Source organism: Denticeps clupeoides, chromosome 3, assembly GCF_900700375.1.
Source record: "Denticeps clupeoides chromosome 3, fDenClu1.1, whole genome shotgun sequence".
Lineage (NCBI taxonomy): Eukaryota > Metazoa > Chordata > Actinopteri > Clupeiformes > Denticipitidae > Denticeps > Denticeps clupeoides.
Genome location: NC_041709.1, coordinates 12,893,495 through 12,916,139, shown reverse-complemented (window position 1 = coordinate 12,916,139; position 22,645 = coordinate 12,893,495). Strand labels below are relative to the sequence as shown.

Below are 22,645 nucleotides of genomic sequence, written 5' to 3'. Positions count from 1 at the left end.
TGCGCTTGGGTCTTCCTCTTTACTTTTCAACACCCACAGGTTTTTAATCCTGCTCCTATGTGTTGTGACAACGCTACATTATATCTTAAAATCCAAAATCAAACTAGTGAACAAGCACCACACTTTATTGCACAATACTGTGTTCAGTTCCCGTTTGGAAATAGTGCTGTCAGTGTGTACAATACACAGTTTTAGCTATAAGGGACCAGACTGTAAAAAATTCTGATTACAGACCACTCATAATTCAGCAATAGCAAGCCGTCCCAATAGCTGTAATTTATGGTCAAGAAGGCAGACAGTTTATAGCCGTAGTGTAGCTGGGGGATCTATTACAAAGAGAAGAGTTGAAAAACATGCTGATAGCTTGGGGCAGGAAAGATTTGCCGTACCATTTCTTGTGACAGTAGCTGGATGAATCAGCTGAAGGCATAATTCAAAACTTTGTCAATTGAATGCCTCTACATAGCATTTTTTATCCAATGATACTTATAGTTCCTAGCTATAACGAAGATTAGCCTCACACAATAGGTTTCCCCCACCTTGATGCATACATTGTTAGAACTTATCTTCCTAATTTTCATGTGTACAACCTCACCATTGGACTTCCATCTTATTGTGCTAGTAAAGCTTCATTCCTGCCTTATTCCTGTCCTTGACACACCCAACCGACAACTTAAAGCAAGAATGGTGACAGTACTGTCCCCTACTGGATTCTTCAGAGCTTCCAAGTCAAACGAAGTAAGTAATCCAAAAGATTGTGGACATGTCAACCTGCATCCTAATGCACTTCATTATGTTTCTACTTAGTTTGTTTCCCATCTCTGCATTGTGACTTCAAAATTCTGAATGATTACAATGCTCCAACATGCTGAATATCTTTTTTCTCAAAACCAGCATTGATTACATGATTTGCTGTGGTGTGAGATTTATTGCACTTATTAAAGATTTTATTGCTTTTTCATTATGATTCTGGCACCAGCTCCAGAATATTCTCCAGAGGCTGCTCTGCCCATAAGTATATTCCAGTTGCTGTGTTAATGTGTGGCTGACACTGATTGCCAAGCACCGCAAGACGATCATTTGGCCCAGCTGTTGGCTTTATCTCTGCATACTTTGGTTGCCTCAGATGAGCGAGAGCATCTACGAGTTCTCAGCCCCAAGTGCTCAGAGACTCCTTAAGCTGCCATAAATATTGTAATGGTCCCCTAGGACGTGCCTGAGACCATGCGAGTTATAAGCGTTCCCCCGTACGATGAACCGGCAGCAGATGCAAGAGCAGCACTGGGGGCTGAGGCCATGATTAATTAAAAAAATGAAGAAATGACATGAGCAGAAGCGCAGACGGAGGAAGTTGCTGACTGGGAATCTAAGTGTGTGTTTGACTGATGATAAATCAAGACTGGAAAAACATGGAGATAACAGAATAAAGTCAGGATGTGATTATGAGTAAGCTGCTCTTGGTTCACAACATGTCTGGGAAGAGACATGGACTGAATGCTAGAAGGCTCCATTAGAAACCAAGAATGCCTGAAAGCGGACATATTGTTACTCCTGTCCTCATCATCCTCACGAAAGAATTAAAAGAGACATTTACACCCAGCTGACATGTTTTGGATATGGTGACAAATGGGTTACTCATACCACAAAACTGTTATGAGCAGATCTGGAATATAATGAAACTTTGTTCATTTACTGCATTTAATTTAGTGCTACCAGATGCCAGCAGACACTGCCGTCACTCTGTTCCCCTGCAATGAAACCACAAAAGAGGGGCAAGAGGCTCGTATTTAAGGGGCTACCCAGCAGGCAACTTCCCCAATTTATAATTTATCAGAACAAGATTGGGCCAGTGGGACGGAGGTGGGGGTCTTAGATCATGTTTTTGGCCAGCACTCCAGTAGCCGACACACACTGGTCTGGATTCATTTGGCATCGTTACTCATGAGATGTTTCAGTGACTCCTGCTGTGAGGCCAGAGAAGGATTGGCATGGGCCAAGGAGACCATAAGTCAGCATCTCAGCTTGCTCAGATGTGAACTCAGGCTTAAGGACATGATTTGCAGATAAGACTATCCTGCTGATCCAAGCATTAATACCTCCCTCAGTGAGTTCACGTCTAAAAAGGTGTCGACATGGAGTAGTGCTCTCTCTCACTCTCTGCTCATGATAAAATATGGTTTTAACTGAGCTGTAGGGTTGGAATGTTTGGATCTTTTTATTGAGAATGCTCCTGTCCACATACGGGAAGGCCGACTCATCCAGCACAGGTCACGACACATGATTTGTGATACTCTGCGGGACTGAACAGCAGAGCTGTCCACTCCAACAAATATCTTATTCATCTGCTGAAGCATGTTTAGACACTTTATTATAGCTACAGGCTCTGAATGCTGAGCGGCAGATTTTTATTTGTGCACAACAACATAGGCTTTAGAAATTGTTTTGCTGCACTTGGCCCAAATATTCTGTAGAGGGCGCAAGCGTATAAAAGAGAAGTTCAGGTTTATGGGACAGGAATAATCTCACACAATGGTTTTATCTCTCATATTACAAGTGCAAACTACCCATATGGATACATGCAATAAATGTGCAAAGGACAATAAATTAAGCAGCATGTTGTTCCAAATGCTCTTTATCGTGCAAATTAAAATGTCTGAATGTTGAATCAAGATTTTTTTAATGAATACAAGATGAAAAGAATGCTTGCAAGCTGTATCTAGGAGGACACCAAGTCCTCCAGTGTATAGACAGCAATACATTTCTGAAGACGCAAAGTGTCAACTTGACGTGATGCTGGTGTATTTCACTTTTACACATTCAGACCCCTGTGCCTGGGTGTTCAGACACATTATTACATTGCTTTGCACATTCTCCAGCATGTAAAGCGGCCCGTACCTGCACCTCCACACTCTACCCCTGGTACAGATGGGCACACTGCATCAAACACCTTTACTTTACTATAATCTACTGACAGCAGGTTTGTTTATGAATAAACTATAAACAAATATTAATAAACAAATATTAGGTGTGAGAGATTACTTTTTAGATTAAATTTTAACCATTTTAAAGTTTAGCCATTGTTTTCTTTTTTCAGTGTAGTGGTAAAAGAAGGTTTCAATGATTATACCTAATTTGATTCTATAAGAACTATGGTCCTCAGTAATATTATTACTGAGTAATAATGATAATACTGTAATGACGAGTGGGGTGTGAAACAGTGCACTGAAAAAGTGAACACTAAACTTGATGTAATCTGTCACACTTAATATTTTAGCGCTGGTGTACTGTAAATAAACCAATCAAGCATGCTGTAACCTGTTTATTTACATTATGTCAATGCTAAAATATTAGGTGTGACAGATTGCTTACATTTTTAGGGTCCTAATCACCCTTTACTAACAGGCATTACCTGTGGGTGATTAGGACCCAGCACACATGTGAACTGATGCCAGCTGGTGACCCACAGGCATCAAGGCATCACAATATGGAGCAACATTACACTGAGGAAATTCAATAAGAACAACAAGTTTAAATACTCCCAGTACATTCATATATGCACACACACACACACACACACACACACACACATGCATATGGTATTGTTGAAATCACGTTACATAGTGCATCACGTTTTTGAGCAGTGGTTAATTAACTGGTAGTAGGGTGGTAGTAGCCTTGTGGGTAACACACTCGTAACACACTCGCCTATGAACCAGAAGACCCAGGTTCAAATCCCACTTACTACCATCAAATTTAGGATTGACTACAGAATCCTACTTTTGATCTATAAAGCTCTAAATGGTCTCGCCTCGCAATACCTGAGTGAACTTTTACAACCCGCCATGCCCCCTTCGATCAATAGGTGCAGGGTCACTACTGGTACCAAAAGTACAGAAGGTCACAGCCGACGAGCAGATCCTTCTCCTATAGAGCTCCGCAGTTGTGGAACAGCTTGCCTGTCAGTGTCCAGGACTCAGACACAGTCTCAGTGTTTAAATCCAATCTCAAAACCTATCTGTTTTCTCTGGCTTTTTGTTAAAGTTCTAGACACTCATTTCACTTCACTTTGACACAGTGTCAATTATAAAGTCCAGTTTATCACAGAGTCCCCTTGTTAGACACAGACACAGACAAAGTTAAATTCACCCTAGTTAGGCTGTCCTAGTTAGGGTACCGGGTCACTGTGTCCCTGCAACTACTGATTGTAAGTCGCTCTGGATAAGGGCTTCTGATAAATGCTGTAAAATGTAAATGTAAACTTACATTAACAGTGGAATATTTATAATGGTATTAACAGTGGAATATTTATAATAGCATTAGCTGTGGAATATATATGAGCATTCAAACATCATTTGTCTTCTCGCTTAGTTGAATATGTTCTTTTGCAACTTAAAACACAAATCTTTCTTTCTACCTAATCCATATTCAGAGAGAGGGGCCCATGAATAATTCTACTCCCGGTCACCACACTCTGCACATGCAAATCGCTGCACTCCCAGAGATTAGCAGAGTGAAACTTTAGGTCACTTGGCCATGCTACACGGCACTTTAATATGGCCTAATCCACCGATGAATAATGGACGCCTTGGCTGTTGAGAATCTGCATGTTTATTCTTAATAGCCTAATTGGTGCACTCTGACATACAGTGAGTGTCAGGCGGGGTGCTGTGTTCTGAGAATGATGATCAAGCCATTTGCTAGCAGTTTGCACCTCGTAGCCGGACTCCCAATGGTCTCAGTGTGAATAAAGCAGATATTATAAATAGAATTTGTTCATGTGGACCCATGAAAGATAAATGCAGCATGTTTCAAAAACTGTGACAGGTTACAGACACTACTTTTCACATAGTTTGATGATCTACAGAGAAAGACTTTAGATTAATTTCGATTAATCATCATAAAACAATTATAGTAAAAATAACATAACTACACCAACAGAGTGGTTCTGATCTTAATTAGGTTGGTTTTCAGGATCTCTTTTCATCTCAAAAGCTATTCAAAAGAGTAAATTCTATTTTTATGGCAACTAACAGTCAGTCAGCTAACAGGAACAGACCCTCTGGGTTGAGTGTCTTGGTCAGGGACACAATGGTAGTAAGTGGGGTCTGAACTGGTGACTTTGTAGATGAGTGTGTCACCCACTAGGATAATACCAAATTTAAATATGTAACATAAATCAGATTCTTCAGAGTTGCTGACTTTACCTTCATGACTGCCTTGCCATCATCATGAGATGAATGAAAGTGGAAGTGAAGTGATTGTCTTTGCGAAACACTGCAGCACAGCACATGGAGACACAACAAAATGTGTCCTCTGCTTTTAACCATCACCCTTGGTGAGCAGTGGGCAGCCATGACAGGCGCCCAGGGAGCAGTGTGTGGGGACGGTGCTTTGCTCAGTGGCACCTTGGCGGATTCGAACCGGCAACCTTCTGATTACGGGGCCGCTTCATTAACCGCTAGGCCACCACTGCCGGACTGCCCCATGACCTCTTCCAGGACTGCTAGAAAACCATCTCCATCAACCATCAACTTCATGTGATTAAGACAAAGGCGTGTGAAATGCTCTTGTTACAGCAAACGTTGTCTGCTCCGCATAGCCTTTTGGGCCACACAGTCTCACGTGTCACAATATCTTCTTTCCACACAGACCATCAACACCCCTGAACTGATACACACTCTGCCTCTTATGTACGGTACACGTTATATTTCTACTATAGCAGCATTTGCACATTTTTTTTACACTTGGCACCTTCGTTATTCATTTGAAATTTTTTGCGCTGTCTGTCTTCTTTGTCGTGTTTTCGTTTGATTTAACCGAACCCTTGCACTGCCTTTGTCCCCTTATATAGCTGAAATGACTATAAAACTCAACTTGAACTTTTATTCTTTAATGTAAAAATAGTTTGAAATAAAAACGCACATTTGACGGTTTCTTCACCACAAATGAACCTGAATAAATTTGAAGCAGTGACACATAGTGACATGTCCCCGTCACTCACTCACTCACTCACTCCCGCCAGCCACTCGAGGTGTGGCGGCGCGCGGAGGCGAGCAGCCAATCAGCGGGCGCGGGGGGCGGGGCGTGGCGCATCTGTACGCGCCGCGCCGCGCCGGAGCGCGTGCCGTGGCCGGAGCCGCCGTCGCCGCCGACGCTCGCCGAAATGGACTGTACGCTTTCCGTTCAGGTGCGGCACCATCTCGCTGCCTTTCCGGCCCATCTGTACCAGGGGTACAGTGTGGAGGTGCAGGTACGGGCCGCTTCACATGCTGGAGATGCTGACTGTGTATTCAAGAGAGAAGGAGAGAAAGGACAAGTGATTGCGTAAGATGTTCAGGTTAAGAAGTCTTTCACTTCAGAGCACAGATTTTGCGTAAAATGATGTCATCAGTGTATGCTGCCAGTCTTTTAAAATGTAGTTGTGGTGTTTCACACCCAGAGTGCTGAAGGTCTGGTAACATTCCAGTGCCTGAGATTATCCACAAAGGGCTTCCCGTCACTCGTTCCATCTGACTAATTAAGATCTTTCTCCATAGACTTCTCCTTTTCCTGGTAGATAATGAAATTGCTTCTCTGACAGCTTGACCTGAACTCACGAGATGTGAACGGTTGTGTAGGACCTCAGCCTGAGGCGAGTAAGCACTGCTCCTCATGTGAAAGGAGAACTTCTTCAGACCTTGCTGGTCTCCCATTGATTTGATTAAGTTTGACAGCTGAACCTCAGCACAGATGCACCTCCAGATAGGAGACCTTTTTTCCTAAAGTTGGAGGATGGGTTTCCCACTCGGATGTTCCTGCTGCATCTGTTTCACACTAACAGTCTCTATTGGACAAAACATTTATGGAAAGATCAGCATTCGTCCTCCTTATTGGTTCTTTCTGCCCAAAGACATGAAATATGAAGAGCTTGTGGCTGTCAGCTGCCCAGTGGATTACAATCTTTACTCCTATTAGCAAATTGAAATGAGACACTTAACCCTGTGCAGCTCTGAGGGCACTGTCAGTGTAAATAACACATCTAAGGTGCTGTGCAACTGAGCATCAGAGAAGTGCTGATGTTCTCACTAATCATTCTTTACATGAATAGTAATAATTGATTTCGAATAGAAATTCGAGGCGCAGTGTTTCATATTTATATATGAAAATGGTTTGAATATTAAGGTACAGGCTTTTTCTGTTTTCAGGACCTTCTCTGTTGTGTGTGTGTGTGTGTGTGTGTGTGTGTGTGTGTGTGTGTGTGTGTGTGTGTATATATATATATATATATATATATATATATATATTTCCATAATCTATTAATCTTGTTTGGTTTGAACTTGAGGAGATGCAACTCCCTTTTATCATTATTCAAATTTCTGTCTGCTATATCCTTGAGTCAGAAATGTGCCCCGAGCACAGAGTGGTTTTACTGTAGCGCCATTCCGCCAAAGTGAAATCTGGAGCATGCACTGCATCCCCAGACATTACACTGTGTTGCAATACTGGGGGTATAAAGAATGAAATGCATTATGCCGGCAATTTAAGATGCATATAAGGCACACATGTACTGCATTGGGTCAGTCCCATTGCACCCAATGTCCCAGGTTGTGCTCCAGTAGCCGCGACCCCGAGTAGGAATGTGAGTGAGTGGAATAATAAAAAAGTGTTCATTTCTCTCACCTTATTTAGTGTATGTAGTGGTGTAATTATGCATAACGTGACAATGCAACTACAGATTCATTGTATGGCCAATTTTAATCTGAGCTGACGATTTTCCAGCAATGTTCATGAAGACATATCAGAGCTATGCTGTATAGCATAAATATTTTCACACCAGGACATGGCCGTATCACTTGTAGAATAGATTCACTCCGATAGGATACATATCCCCTGCATCTTGAAACCCCAATAACTGGCAAAGCTGCAACCAGTGATGTTATTAGCTGTGCTTTCTTTTCTTAATTAAATAGATGAAGTCAACAGAGGTGGACCAGGGGCTCTTCACCGACAGCTACTGCAAAGTGTGCAGCGCCCAACTCATATCTGAGTCACAGAGAGTTGCTCACTACGAGGTGAGTCAAGCTGCAGTTCAAACACAGCGGAACGGCCACTCTGGGGTGACATGGAGAGTCATCAAAATAAAAACACACTCGCCACCTTCAGGCTACCTGAGCTGGTGTCAGCTTCCTAATCCCGTCTCAAATTTTTAACGCTATAATTAAATTATCATTCTGAAAGTAAAGGGTGGAAATCGATTTCACTTTTCTGACACATAATGATGTGTGAAAACGACACCATAGCCTATCTGGCTCAGTTATACACTCAGTTTAGTGTTTCATGTATATTCAGACTATGACATAAATGTTACAAGGCCAAAAGCCATGAGTCATATGTCTCAGTCAGATTTAACATTAACTCCATTTGAGTGGATTAAGCCGATTTCATGGTGTTCCAGGAAGCAGGAAATGTTTTTTTGGATTGTTCATATTCACCAATAAAACGGAAATACAAGTACATGTATGACCACAGAAAATATGTTAGAGGGTGCACATTCATAGTAGGGGGCTGAGATTAGCTGTTCTTTGTGTGGTAAATAGACAAATAAAGTGCAGCATGGAATGTCAGTCGCGGCATCTGCTCACAGCATCACGGAATGCGAGATCAGTCAAAGCCCTGCTGTTCAACACTCTCTACACAGGAGCGTGACTGGTAATGATGAGCAGCTCACATTAATCAGTCGGAACAGATTAAGAGATGCAGGTGATGGAAGTATAGGAAGAGTGGGAAAGAGTGCACCACTGTTCTTGGCTGCAGCAGCTGCACCAAAATGGAAGAAGCACCAAATGACAGTGATTTGGCAATTGAAGGACAGCTGGCATCAAAATTTCTTAACAAGCCATCATGAGATTTGCAAAGAATCCAGTTTAATTCATTTAAATTAATGTCTTTCTGCAACACTAAATATGAAGATAATAAATTCATTGAGAATTTGCATTTCATGGACTCCTGAGGTACTGAGCACACATAGCCGGTGCTCATGCACCTAACTAACAGGTCCTGATTGCGCCCCCATGTGGATAATTGAGCAGGGGCGATTAAATACAGAGAGCAGCCACAGGACGTGGCTGCTGCATTAATGTGGACATTGTCCTTACCTTAAGTTGTTGGTTCTGTTCCTGCCAGTCGACACACGCCTATGGGTCAGTTTAAGTTCCCTTTTTGTGTTTTCTGTTTCCTTTTTCAGCCATTGTGCCAAGTTTTTGTTTACTTTGTGTTTTGTTCAATAGATCCTTTTATCCTCCTTCCCCCTATGACATAGCAACTGTGATTGTACCTGTTGCCTCTCTGCTTAATTCTAATTAAGTGTAGTTGATACACTTAATTATTTTAAGTGTAAATGAAGTGTAGTGTAAAATTAAGTGTATTTGTTATAATGTATAGGACAGCATCTTAAGAACTCCGAACTGTCTTTTCAGAGTCGAAAACATGCGAATAAAGTTCGTCTGTATTATATGTTACATCCTGTGGATGGAGGCTGTCCTGCCAAGAAGCTGAGGACTGAGGTAACTTTGGTTTACTTCCCTATTTTTCAGAAAAGAAGATAAAATATGCACTGTACCCATGGTGGCAAAAAAAAAGTGTGCATTTTACATTCACAGTCCTTAACATTACAATCATATACCATTCATCCACAACTGGGACTTAGGCAGCATGTCATCAGTCAGTTTTTGAAGTTGGTGTATATGCAGACACTATGGGAAGAGAGTGAGTTTGACAAGGGCAAAATTGTGATGCTAGACAACTGTTGTCTGAGCATCTCCAAAACAAGATGTCTTTAGGGGTGTTTCTGGCATGTGGTAGTTAGTAGCTGACCTGTGTACTGACAGAAGCCACTTAAATAGGCATGTCAGTGTCTGAACAGTGAATGTAACAAGGGAAGATCGTAGCTGAGCAAGTGCAGCCTTTGTGAAAATGGTTTTCCATAGTAGCAGAATAAAACAAAATGAATGGGTTGAGTAACCCCAAAAAACCAAGGCGCTTGGTTTCCCTCCACATTCTCCAGGTCTCAGTCTGTGGGATGTGCTGGAAAAACGAGTCCAATCTATGGAGGCTCCTGCTCTCATCTTGTAGCACTTCTTATAGAAGCTATTGCTATTACATTGGTGTCACCTACCTGTGGAGTGTATGTGGATTTTACTGTAGTACGCATACATACGTAAGTGTATGCTTACTACAGAAAAATCTGCATACACTCCACAGGAGAAGTGCATTGTATTGATTTGTCCATTGCAACTTGTCAGGCAGCAATTTCGAACCTACAATGTATTGACCCGCAAAGAATTTGAACCCTGCTTGTCCCTGGGGTTTTCCACAGTGTTGTTTTCAAAGCGTCATCATGCCACCTGCATTTGTGTAGCTGAGTTGACTAGTTGCGATAGTGAAGACGAAATTGCAGAAAAGATTATATTTACCTTGACAGATGGGCTGACTGAGAAAATTGCTAAATTGATGAAAATCTCATAAACATTCGATTATTTCTGATCTTAGGTAGGAGCTATAACTTGTGGTTTACTTGAATCCTCCTGTTAAATGAATAAATAATTCCCCTGGTCAATTCACGAACCCTTCAGCTATCAGCTTTTGGATTATAAACCGCTTCACTCCCTATCGCTGGAGGGAGAACAGGTGCACCCTCCCCAACTCCTACCACCAGGGGATCTACCTGAGGGTCATCTACCTCCATGGCCTGTGGGGCTGGTCCTCAAACACCAAGCCAAACCAGTGGTGCAGATGGAACTTGCTGAGGATCTACGCTAGCCTCACCCCATTTATCCCCTGTTCAACTCGTAAATGCCGATGTATGGTCTTGACAGGGTCTTCCTTGCCTTCCGGCTTGAAATACCAGGGTCCTCTCTCAGACTCCTGAGCCTCCAGATCACTCACTCCCCATCGCTGGTCTACCAGCAGGTGAGGTTGTCTTCCAAACAACACCCAGAAGATGGACAGGACAGTGCTGTTATGAGGGGTGCAATAATGGGCCTGAACTAGCTCTGGCAGGTACTTATGCTAGCGGTGATGTTCTGTAGGGGCCATCTTATTCAGTAACCACAGGATTCTCTGGTTCCAGCCCACCATTCCCTTGGGGGTGCTATGGGGTCGTCCTTATCTTCATGCACCCATAGATCTCACACAATTCTTGCAGCACCTGAGACTATAATCTGACAGCAGCTGCTCTGGACACGCGTATCTCCATATCACCTCTTCACAGATCACCCTGGCCATGGTTTTGACCTTCTGGTCTCTTGTAGGCACAGCAAAAGCAAATCCAGAAAACACATCTTTAGCCATTAACAAGTAATGGGTAGGCTGAGCGACAAGTAGTCAACCGCTAGAACCTTCTTCGTCCCCTCACATGTACCAAAACCCGCTGGTTTTTCCATTCTGCCTCCGGCAAAACCACATGCCCTCGCTTTTCACCTCCCAACAACGTCCAGTGTTGTAGCACCCACCTTTCCACTCACATGTCGTCGTGCTCCCTCCACGACCACAGGCCTGCCCCAAAGAGGCCTTGCTGCTACACCAGTGCCAGCTGGACCCCAGACCGAACTCAGCCTCGTGCACGGGCCACCATGTCATAATATTACTTCACACAGAGACCACTTTTTCTTTACACATGTACTACTCCTGCCACGCACGCATTCACAGGATTGATCATGCACATCACGCATTACATTTTGAAGGATGTAGTGCGTATGTGTGGGAAAACAGAAGTGTGTGTGCAAGCTTTTTATATAGATGCGTGAGGAAATGTGGTGTATGGGCAAGCTGTTCTTGATATATGGCCTACAGGCGGCTCAAATGCTGTGGCCAGAAACGCGAATTAAAGGCATGGAGGGATGTTCGTTTTAGAAGGGGGAGGACTTTGGCTGTTTTCAGGGGTATGACATTCCCCTCATCCCCCTTAACTCGAGTACTGTGTATACACGATTATATGCTCTTGATTGATGACAGCTTGATCTTGTGTGTACTTACATTATCTATAAGACACTTGGCTGCCGGACATTGCTGAGTGTTGGGAATTTTGGAGTCAAATGCTTATTTCTGTGCCACAAAATTCGTTATATAATGATGAAATTAACTTGTTTTATTTTGGTCATACACATTTAGTCCCTAAAAGAAAGAAGTCATCATATTATTATTGTTCACAGAAATAGAAAGCAATTCATTTTGTGCACCAAACTGACATCAGCACCCACCATTTTGTGTTGTATGCAGGCTGTGTTGTATGAACAACCGAGCTGACGGAATGCCATTTTTTCCATGAAATGCAATTTGCCAACAATAAAATTTTTTTTTTTTTTAAAAACGCTTTTTGTAAATGACATGTCACTTTGTTTACACAATCCATGACAGAAAGTTGTTTTGTTCACAGAGTGCATTGCTACCTGTATTTAGTGTCTTGTAGATTAAATGATTTTCTGTCACTGACCATAGACAAAACGGCATTTTGTCAACTAAAATGTTCTGTCCTTCATACAACACAGCTTTATTTCTCAAAATTGTGGGTGCACACAATTAATCAGTGAATTAAGTAACAAAATAAAGCCTGGCTTTTGTGGGCATGTGAAATCTTTTGATCGATGGTTCATTGCATAATTCATTTTGTGGCACATTTTGTGGCACATTTATAAAACTGAGTGAATATGTTTGGATGTACTTCTTTCTGAGGTCATCAAGGGAAATTGTTGAGGAGATGGAAATCACCATGACTTTTCCCATTGGGAGCATAAACAAGGACATCATGTAGAACAGCATGAAAGGACAGTAATAATATCACTTGTGTGACTGGACACAGACCAGTGCCCTGCAGCGGTTTGGAGCACGCGGGATACTTTGAGCCCTATTTTCAAAGTACATGTTCACTAGTATAAGGTCACGTACAACCTCAGGATTTACAGAGGAACAGATAAAAATATAGAACTGTATGGTCGTTTTCTTTACCTTGAAGGAAAACATTCCTTTTTGCCTAGTTAGGAACTTCCCTGATGAGAACACCATACTTAATTCTGTTTTAATGAACAGTGTTTAACCTATGCTCATCTTTTTCTCATCTCATTTTTTTTTTTAAACCAAAAAACAAATACAAAACTGACCAATCTTTCAACACCGAGCACAAAAAAGGTCTCTTCTGACCTGCTCTGTTTACCTCATTACAATCGTCAGCAGCCATCACAAATGGCATTCTGATTGGTGAACTAGTGAATCCTCCATTATTGAATGCTTCTAAAGTGTTATGCAAAGTTTCATGTTTAAAGGGTCAGTTTGCAATTTTTCACAAACTGCTAAGTTAATCTCAGCCATCTGATATTATTGAGGGAAAATGTCTATATTAAGGCCAACATGGTACATTACAAACTTCATGTTTATTGAAATACAGCATTTTACACAGTGTCTACATTTGACATAATATAAGAATTTATTTTTATTCACATGATAAAATAAAATAGTGCATAATTGTGTCACACTGTGGTGTGCAAATAGGTTGTCTCTTCTCTTTTTAGGAGTAAGCAAATTAGTTTTCCACACAATGACCTACATACGTTGACATGACTAATCTTAAATCATAAACTGTGCTTTATTCTTGGTAGCTGTTTCTGTGCTGTGAACAGCAGAGAATCCAGCCATCATGTCCCACTCTGTTTGCCCTTGTGGTTTTGCAGGGCAGTGATGAGGGGGACATCGACAAGAACAAGTGTTGCACATTGTGTAACATGTCCTTCACGTCTGCTGTGGTGGCACAGTCCCACTACCAAGGCAAGATCCATGCCAAGAGGTTGCGGTTGTTGCTGGGCGAGCCACCTGCTATCACATCTAAAGGTAAAAGTATCTACAAAAGTATCTACAGGTAAAAGTCACAAAATTACCGAAATGATTCTGAATCAATGGATTTTAGCTGCCATTCACGTTGAATATGTATCTCAGCAAAGAGGAAACAGAAAAGGCCCTGAGTGCATTCTGTGACAGAAGTGGCCTGGCTGCACACCTGATGCTCTCCGTGAGACGCCCCATCTGAGAACACATGACTGCAGGCTGTGTCATATAAATCTGGTTTCTGCATCCTGTGTCTCTGTCACTGTGGGCTGCAAATCACAGACAGAAATGAAGAAACTGATGCTGACAATTATTTGCTATTTACATTATGAAAAAAAAAACCTTTTGTGAGTTTTAATTTCATTTATTGATGTGCTTTCTCAAACTAAAGAAAAATGGTTTCTAATCCCACAAATTTGCCCAGTTTTTAGTTAACTCCCAAATAAATGACTATGATCCATATATTAATTGGCTTATGTATAAATAACTTACTCATGATATATTTATGTATAATATACATAAAATATATAAGATATTTTTATTTCAGTGCAGGTTAATGAGTGCATGACACCTTTCACTGCACCGTAAGGCATGCGTGTCTTATTCTTTTGGTTTATTTGAGCGTGAGAAATAGCCCCCGTCTGCTCTCTCAGGTCACATTAATTGTGAACCCTTTGCATGTCCCAATGGTGCAGCACATGACAGTGGACTATGGCAGTGGCACTGCTGAGTCTCGCACTTCACATGCATCACAGTTCATGACTGGTGTCCCTTGAGGTAACATCTGAAAAAAAGCATTAAACATCATGTAAGGGAGGAATAAAGGACATATTTACGGTCAATATGCTGATACAGCATGTCTCATCGATGTGGCTGCCATTACCATGCTGGAGGAAAGGGGGGCGGCTGTCCTCTTGGTGCCTGATAGTTATTAAAGAATTCAGAATCAGAAAACTTTATTAGTCCCAGAGCACTTTATTAGTCCTACAACACACAAGGACACAGAGACACAAGGACAACATAAAATTAAATATGTCTAACTAAAATCTGTAGAATTACACCTGGTTGGAGCATTGTACATTATTGCACATAGAAGTCTTGAAGTCATAGAATATTGCACACAATGATAGAGTTAACTCGTAATAAATAAATATACTGTAGCAGCAGATGGCTATTGCACAGATTATTGTGTTGGTGTGTGAGTGAGGGAGCAGCCTAATGATGGTATATTCTGTGGCGTTCAGTGGAGCACTCTGTGGAGTACTTATAAACACAAATATGTACATATAAAGTGGTTCTATCACCAGTCTTCAAAATAATAATAATAATAATTTTGTTGGCAGATTGGATGCTATTGGATGTTTGGTTGAGCGGTACCCTTGGCTGAATTGTGTTGGTGATGAAGACGTTCATTAGTGAACTCCAGTGGAAACCGTAACATGAGTGATTACAAGATTCTAGTCATGCTGTTTCTGGGCCAAACAGAATTGAGTTTCTAATCTAGACAGATCTGTTTAACTTTCAAATGACTTGCTCTGCTAAGTGATGGTTCAGTTTCCTTGAAAGCCCTCAAAGGAATGAGACCCTTAATGGCTTACTGTAGAAGAGGTGCATTGAAGTGGACATCTGCCAAGTAGACTAAAAGAGTAGACTTAGTACTTCAAGGTCTTAAATGCACAGACCTTATTTTATTGAGATGATTAAGTCTAAGCTGTGGGATATTTAAAAGAAAATGGATGTGTTTAATTATGGTGGAATGAAATATGACATTCTTTTGTTCAGTTAAAAAAGGTTAGGTACTGCATCTGCAGTTTAATGCATGCGCTCCCCGTGTTGGTGTGGATGTCCTCAGTGTTCTCTGGTATCCTCATGTCCTCCAAAAGCATGTGCACTTGGTGAATTGGTGACTCTAAATTGGCCATAGGTGTGAGTGGATGGTGTGTTTGGTTGAGCCTCCTCAAACACTCATGGCTAATGCAAGGGAGGAACAGAGGTCTCAGACCAGTAGTAGCATCTTCTCCAGCATCATGATGAATTCTCAGGAGAACACTGGGCTTCTGATTAGGACAACTCTTCTGAAAATCATGAGATGATGTGATTCATATGATTTTGCACAGAGGTGCAGTCGCACATCAAAAATAAAATAATTAATTTATAACCCACTTATTTTGTAAAATACCTGTGGACAAGTTTTGTTCCAATGATACAAATTATTAGTGTTGCACCCTAAGGGATGTACTAATTTTGTTGGCAGATTGGATGCTATTGGATGATTGATTGAGGGGCACCCTCATGTAGCAGAAAATACAAAAATTAGGTATGTCTCCTGTCTCTGCACTCTGCTTCAGCAGAACAATGAAGCCCTCTGGGGTTTGCAAGTTGTCACCAGGCTTCCTTCATCCTTCTGCTTCATTTGTATTCATGGTCATGTCAGTGTGGTTTCCTTGAGCATCCCCTGATCAATAGAGCTGAAATAAGACCACGTCTGAAACAGCTGTGCTATTCTATTTAAAATAATATATATATTGCTTTGTCTCCCAGGGGAAAAGCTGGACAAAACAGAGTGTGCAACTTCAGGCTTATCACCGACCGTCCAGTCCAGACTGGGCAGAGTTTCCCACCGCTACTGCCAGCTGTGTAAGGCCTGGTTCAACAACCCCGGGATGGCCCAGCAGCACTACAGCGGCAAAAAGCACAAGAAGAACGCAGCCCGGGCCACCCTCCTGGAGCAGCTGGGCAAGACCATAGAGTTCGGGGAGCTGAATGGTGGGAACAGAGTTGGAGGCTGAATTGTGTGATTGTGTGTGTGTGAGTGAGTGAGTGACAAAATCTGTCACAGAATATTCATTCAAACACACTAATAAAAAAACGTGCACATTCAGGGACATAAAAGTAGCTTTGAAAAGTAGCCAATGCAACATAAAGACAAAATAAAGATTTTTTTTATTGCAGTTGAACAACAGAGAAAAATAACCCTACTTCTTTACTCCCTATCTGAAGGGTGCAGCATTAAGTAAATTAAATTCTGGCAAAAATCACACAGTCCAAAAGTAGCCAATTCATTAAGGTGCTTCGTGTATTATTCATTATTCAGGTCATGCAAGCCTTTACCCCGAAGCAGTTATCAAAAGGTTATACATTAAGAGACACTGCTGGTGTTTGTGATCCAGTTTGAGCAGTGAGAGTTACCCTCACGATTCACTGCCGCAGTTTCCTCACGACTCCGAGCACCGTAGTCTGCAGCAGCCGGAACTCCCTCTCTGGTCCATTAGAATGGGCTCTGCTGGTGCTGAGCCCCTCTCCCCTCCCCATTCCCTTAGTTAGCATTCAGCTCATACAGATCTGTTCTTAAAAAAAGACAGCATTGCCCTACTTTGTCAATGTCCCAGAACATGCGCACATTCACCATCCTTCTTGGTTCAGGATACATATCCCCCCATTCAGATTTCGGCGCTGTAGGCAATTTACTTCCTGGGCAGGATTTTTACCTAGAGCTCATAGCAAAATGTTATGCTTTTTTTTTCTTTTAGCTTTACCGTAACTGCTGACAGGGATTTGTTGCTCTTGTTGACTGGAATACAGGCACTTACTTATGAGTCTAATGTCTTTTATTGACTAATCATGGATCCAAAGTTAAAATATATTGATGAGCCTTAAGGCATCCCATTAATTTTCGAAGTCGGTTCACTGAAGGGTGTAAGGAGTCACCAATAATTGGCAAAATTATTTTCCCTTCGTAATTGCCTGCTTTAAAGGTCCCCTGACATGAAAAATGTATTGCTGTATATAGGTCTTGGTGGTCCCATAATACTATATCTGAATTCTCTTTCCAAAATTCAGCCCTGGTGCAGAATTACAGCCGATTTTAGCCAAACACAGATTGAGATTTCCCCAGGATACCAGCTTTAAATGCAAATGAGGAAGACAGGAAGTCGAGTTAGTGTTTTTTCCGGAAAAAAAAATAAAGTTAACCCATTATTTCTTCAGAGTCAAGTAATAAAATAAATTTTTACATCCAATCACCGAGCATCTGTAATGCTTCACACGTTTGCAAGCCATGGTGGTCAGTGGAGTTAATGTTTTAGGGGACAAGTGGGAAATTCTCTGGGCAGAAACTGTTATGATGATGAAGGGGACAAATTCCAGATCGGAACACCTGAGCTGCCGCTCTCTGAACACAAAGCAGAATGACCAAAAGCATTCTTTACAACGATGGCCATTTCTAGTCACTGCAGGACCAGACTAGGGGAACTCATATTAATGTTAAAATGAAAGCGACATTTTTCATGTCAGCGGGCCTTTGAGCATACAGAGCTTTTAACATACAACACATTGTAAAAACTCCTGGTTGTGAATCTTAAACATCACAAGAGGCAGTGGTGGCCAAGCGGTTGAGGAAGCGGCCCCGTAATCAGAAGGTTGCCGGTTCAAATCCCGAGCACCCAAGGTGCCACTGAGCAAAGCACTGTCCCCACACACTGCTCCCAGAGCGTCTCTCTTGGCTTCCCACTGCTCACCAAGGGTTAAAAGCAGAGGACACGTTTTGTTGTGTCACCATGTGCTGTGCTGTGTATGACAATCACTTCACTTACATCTGTCCTCTTGCTTCAGATTAAAATATATTTGGAAACTGAAGTCCGTTATGTGCATACGAGCCCTGCAACTTTCCGAAAAGCAGCAGGGCTATTGTACCCTAATATACATAATAACTCTGTCAATTTACACTAAATGTTTTTATTTGATGAAAGTAGTAAACACATAAAGCTTTTAACCACTTTTTAAATAGCCGCACATGATCAGCACACACTGCGAAACTGTTCCAGCTGGCAAGCCAAGTGGCACCCACGCATCTCAGTGTTTATGATAATGTATCAGAGCCTATAAAGCATTTGACCCATTTAAAAACCAAAATGATTGCATTTTAGGACAATTTCAGCCAACAAATTCTGATAACTATACTGTTATACTAAGTAGAAACATCGATCAGTGATGAGAGCCTGTACAGCTTGTCCACATCTGTTTGCTCTCCTCAGGCCTGAAAAGGAGCCACACATGTGACCTCTGCCGAGTCACGCTGAACTCAGTGGCGCAGTACCATGCGCATCTCCAGGGCTCCAAACACCAGAACAAGTGAGTCCCTCTGAAATCCTGCACTTGTGTAAAGGAGAAATTATTATATGTGCAAGGGACATGTTCTGTCACTCCACGTGTGGCAGCCTTATCTGACACTGTCATTTTTGATGACTTTTGCATGGGTGGGCTAAGGGGCACTTTGCCCTTTACACACCTCACTGATTCCAAGCCATGTGTTCTGCAGGCTCAGAGCAAAACTACTCCTCCACCAATGACACCCTCACACTCTGAGCCAAAAAACGGGAACTGTGTGGATGCTGGGGGCATTCACACTTACACAGATATGTTATTGTATACACACACACAAACTCAGAGCTGTCCACCTTGCTGCATTTACAGTATTTGTAAAATATCTTGTGATCCTGTGTGTTTGGCTCACAGAGGTTGACTGAGGTTGTGTCACACTAGATCCCCGAGCACAGCCACAGATCAGGTCATGTTTATGGGCCATGAAGCTAAATTTGTGTAGCTCAGAAGTGTTGACCTCTCTGATCTGTTTAAGGGGAGAAAAAGTAAGGTCCCAAACGCAGTCACTTGGAAAAAAAAAACAAGCTTTTGTGTCCTCAGATTGCCCTCCCCCCTGACTGCCAACTGTCCTGAGGGAAGGTTAACCATCAATAACCAAATCAATAGAGGGAACCAGAGCAACCAAATCAATTAAGCGAACAGTGACTGTGATTGGACTGGGATGAGGTAAATTATCATTATTACACCTTCCAGATAGCTGCACGCTTCAATCTCTGTCATATTCATATTGTTTCATATAATTTTTACTCACATAATAATAAATCAAGAAAACTACAGGATGAATACAGTCAACATTTTTATAACATAAAAGCATAAAGTAAAGTTGGCTGCAAGACGAGGTTAGCTGGGCTTTGCTTCACCTCAGTCTATGGAGATTGTGTGTTCAACCCCCAATAGGCGAAACAGACAGAGACATATTAGAAGGGATGCATACAATAGTTAAAAGGCGAGACTGCTGGCTCTTGGGGTGAAATTAGCTCTAAACCCAGAGGGGAGAAAGTGCTGCATGTGATCCATTATGGTCAGACTGGACCTGGTTTCTGGGCCCATTATCAGCATGTCATTTCAGGCAGCAAGAGCAGCCATCCATCACTGCAAACAGCATGTGGTTCAGCCAGTGTCCTCAATTTGCTCTATAGAAATAGCTGTACAATACCTAGTAACAGTGACCTATTTTACATGTGATCTGTGTATTAGTGTAGCTACTTGCACTGTGGATATACTGTCTACACACTGCATAAATTATATGATTCATCCCCAAAATATTTTTCTTATACATTTAAATTGATTTTTATAAGGTAATGGTACCCAAAGTAGAGAATAAAGATGGGTAAATTACACTAGGATACTATGCTGCCCACTGCTGGTACCAACTTCTGTTATCTTTTGCAAATACTCTAAACCAGGGCGGTCAAAATTCTTATTTTATAATTATTTAACAAAATAAAAAACACAATTAACTTATGTCCTTGACGCAAAGTTAATCCTAGTCCGAGACAATGCCTACATAAAGATGGAGAGTTTTTCAAATGGAGACACACAGCTGGCAAGGCACTGAAACACAGGAGCAACGTGCCTGCAGAGTGTACGCCATGCATCTTTTTTTCAGGTGCACACCAGATGAAAATATGGGTGTTTCGAATTCAGCACAATTAACGTGTGATTTATTAACACAGTGTGGCTTTACAGCTCATTCCTATTATTTTTTATTTACCATCATAACTGAATATTTTTATAATTCTGTACCTCAGGTACTACAACTACAGTTCAAGACAAAAAAACAGCTTAACAAGTCATCTGGTTAAAGGGAAATGGAACCTGTTTCATTTACTGATTTTTTTTTTTATTTGTTTCAGCTTGAAGACCAAGTGAAACAGAAAAGGCGTCAAGTTCTGCCTATCAGCAGGGTCTGTTCTCACATACACAGCTGGCCCTGCTTCACCCACACATTCCTCACCAAGGCATCCTGCTGTGATTCTTCTCTAAAAGACCCTTTAAAAACTCAATTGATGTCAAGTCTTCACAGCAGTATTTCAGTGTTTCAGTGGACCTCGGGCATCAACCCTTTACCTGAACAGAAACTTGTTCTCCCTTCCATCACTGTGTTATCTGACAATACTGCAGACAGACAGCACAATGGAATAAATGAGAAAAAGATGAGGTGTGACTTATTAATAAAACAAGCTGGTAAATAATATATCAGGTTTTCCTCAGCTGCTGTGCTCAGAAGGTCTCCTGTCTCCAGGTTTTTGATATGCTGAAAAGAGATCATGCTAATACTTATCTTTAGGATGATTCATTACTGATCTCACTTGTCATTGTCGTCTGTCACTCTTCCACTGTCTGGACTTGTTCTCAGGGATGTTATTACAAAATGACTTATTCATATTAAGGACATTTCAGGTTAGGTTGAATTTCATTATGATATATAATTTCACATTAATGAAATGCTGTCTGAAATGAATCCAGCCAGCTCTTCACACAAAGTGATGCATTGACATAAAGCTAAAGGTAATAGGTAACGGTTGCAATTTTATTGAAATTAACTGTAGATAAATAGGTGCTGACAACAGTCTGTCACTGCCGGAAAAATCTTCTCCTTTTTTTATATATATATTTTTTATAAAATAACCTTAAAAATGGTTAAAACTGGTTTTGTAGCAAATGTTTCTGATACTTTCAGAAATTCTGAACCTACTTATTACGTGACGCAAAGTCTTTTTATGTTAATAATTTCACAGGACTTAGCATTCTACAACAATGAATGTTCATTTAGGAAAGTGGCATGATGCCCCGAAATGCTACATTATTAATCAGAATTTTCCATTTTAATGTGGTATTGATCTTCGTGCTCATGCAATGATGTGAACCAGATTATTTGTTGTTCTCCAGGATTGCAGGCACCAGGCATTGCTGCACATTTAAAGTCATTTAAATGAGGACAGAACAGGGTTTCAGCCCCAGACACGTTTTAATGGAAACCAGGAAGCTTTGTAGCATTACATTCTGTAACACTCCTGCTGATTGATGAATTTTGAATTATCCATAAAATCAGTCAATTACTTATTATCATATTCGATAGAAGTCATTGATGAATCAGTGAATGTGAGGTCCTTTGTAATTTTTATGGTTTTCACCCTCAGTTTCTTTACAACTGGAGGGAAATGATTTACTGGAAAAGACATGACAGTTCCAAAATAGTGATTTTTAAGATGAATTTGTTACGGTGCTATGAATAGACATCTATTTAAAAACAGCAGTGAACACAACAAATAGCATCTTCAACAAGACCATCCTTAGCGTCGGTTTCATTTTTATGTATGGGAGCAATGTCTCTGGGAATAAATGTCTCAAAATCAAAGGCCTGTGAAAATGTGCTGCGGTCACAAAAATTATATCTTTAGTAAGATTAAGATTAAAAATGAAAATATGCAGCCAGACTTTCCGTATCTTTTGAGGTGGAGTCCTTCTTACCTTCAATCTTTGCATGTTCACAAAGTTCGCTGTGAAGCGCCATCTTTGGTGCAGTGAGCTTTGTTGTATCTCGGTTTAATGGGCAGGATGACGTTGCTGGTCACATGACTTGTGTGTGTAGAAGGCGAGTTTCATACACTGCACTCAAAGTGCTTTGTAA

The 22,645-nt window shown here is 41.3% G+C and overlaps 1 protein-coding gene across 4 annotated transcripts; it reads left to right on the top strand.

Moving 5' to 3' along the window:
- The first annotated feature begins 6,106 nt into the window (after positions 1 to 6,106).
- zmat4b (zinc finger, matrin-type 4b) lies at positions 6,107 to 21,208 on the top strand. 4 transcript variants are annotated; one of them, XM_028973216.1, is made up of 8 exons: positions 6,107 to 6,250; positions 7,950 to 8,051; positions 9,456 to 9,542; positions 13,701 to 13,857; positions 16,393 to 16,617; positions 18,885 to 18,981; positions 19,552 to 19,677; positions 20,868 to 21,208. In XM_028973216.1, exons 1-7 carry the CDS (start codon positions 6,164 to 6,166, stop codon positions 19,643 to 19,645), a joined length of 849 nt encoding a protein of 282 aa, XP_028829049.1. In that variant the 5' UTR covers positions 6,107 to 6,163; the 3' UTR covers positions 19,646 to 19,677; positions 20,868 to 21,208. The 4 variants fall into 4 exon arrangements, with proteins under 4 accessions (XP_028829049.1, XP_028829051.1, XP_028829052.1 ...); XM_028973217.1 differs by having other exon boundaries at positions 6,138 to 6,187; XM_028973218.1 differs by lacking the exon at positions 19,552 to 19,677.
- Positions 21,209 to 22,645: the final 1,437 nt, after the last annotated feature.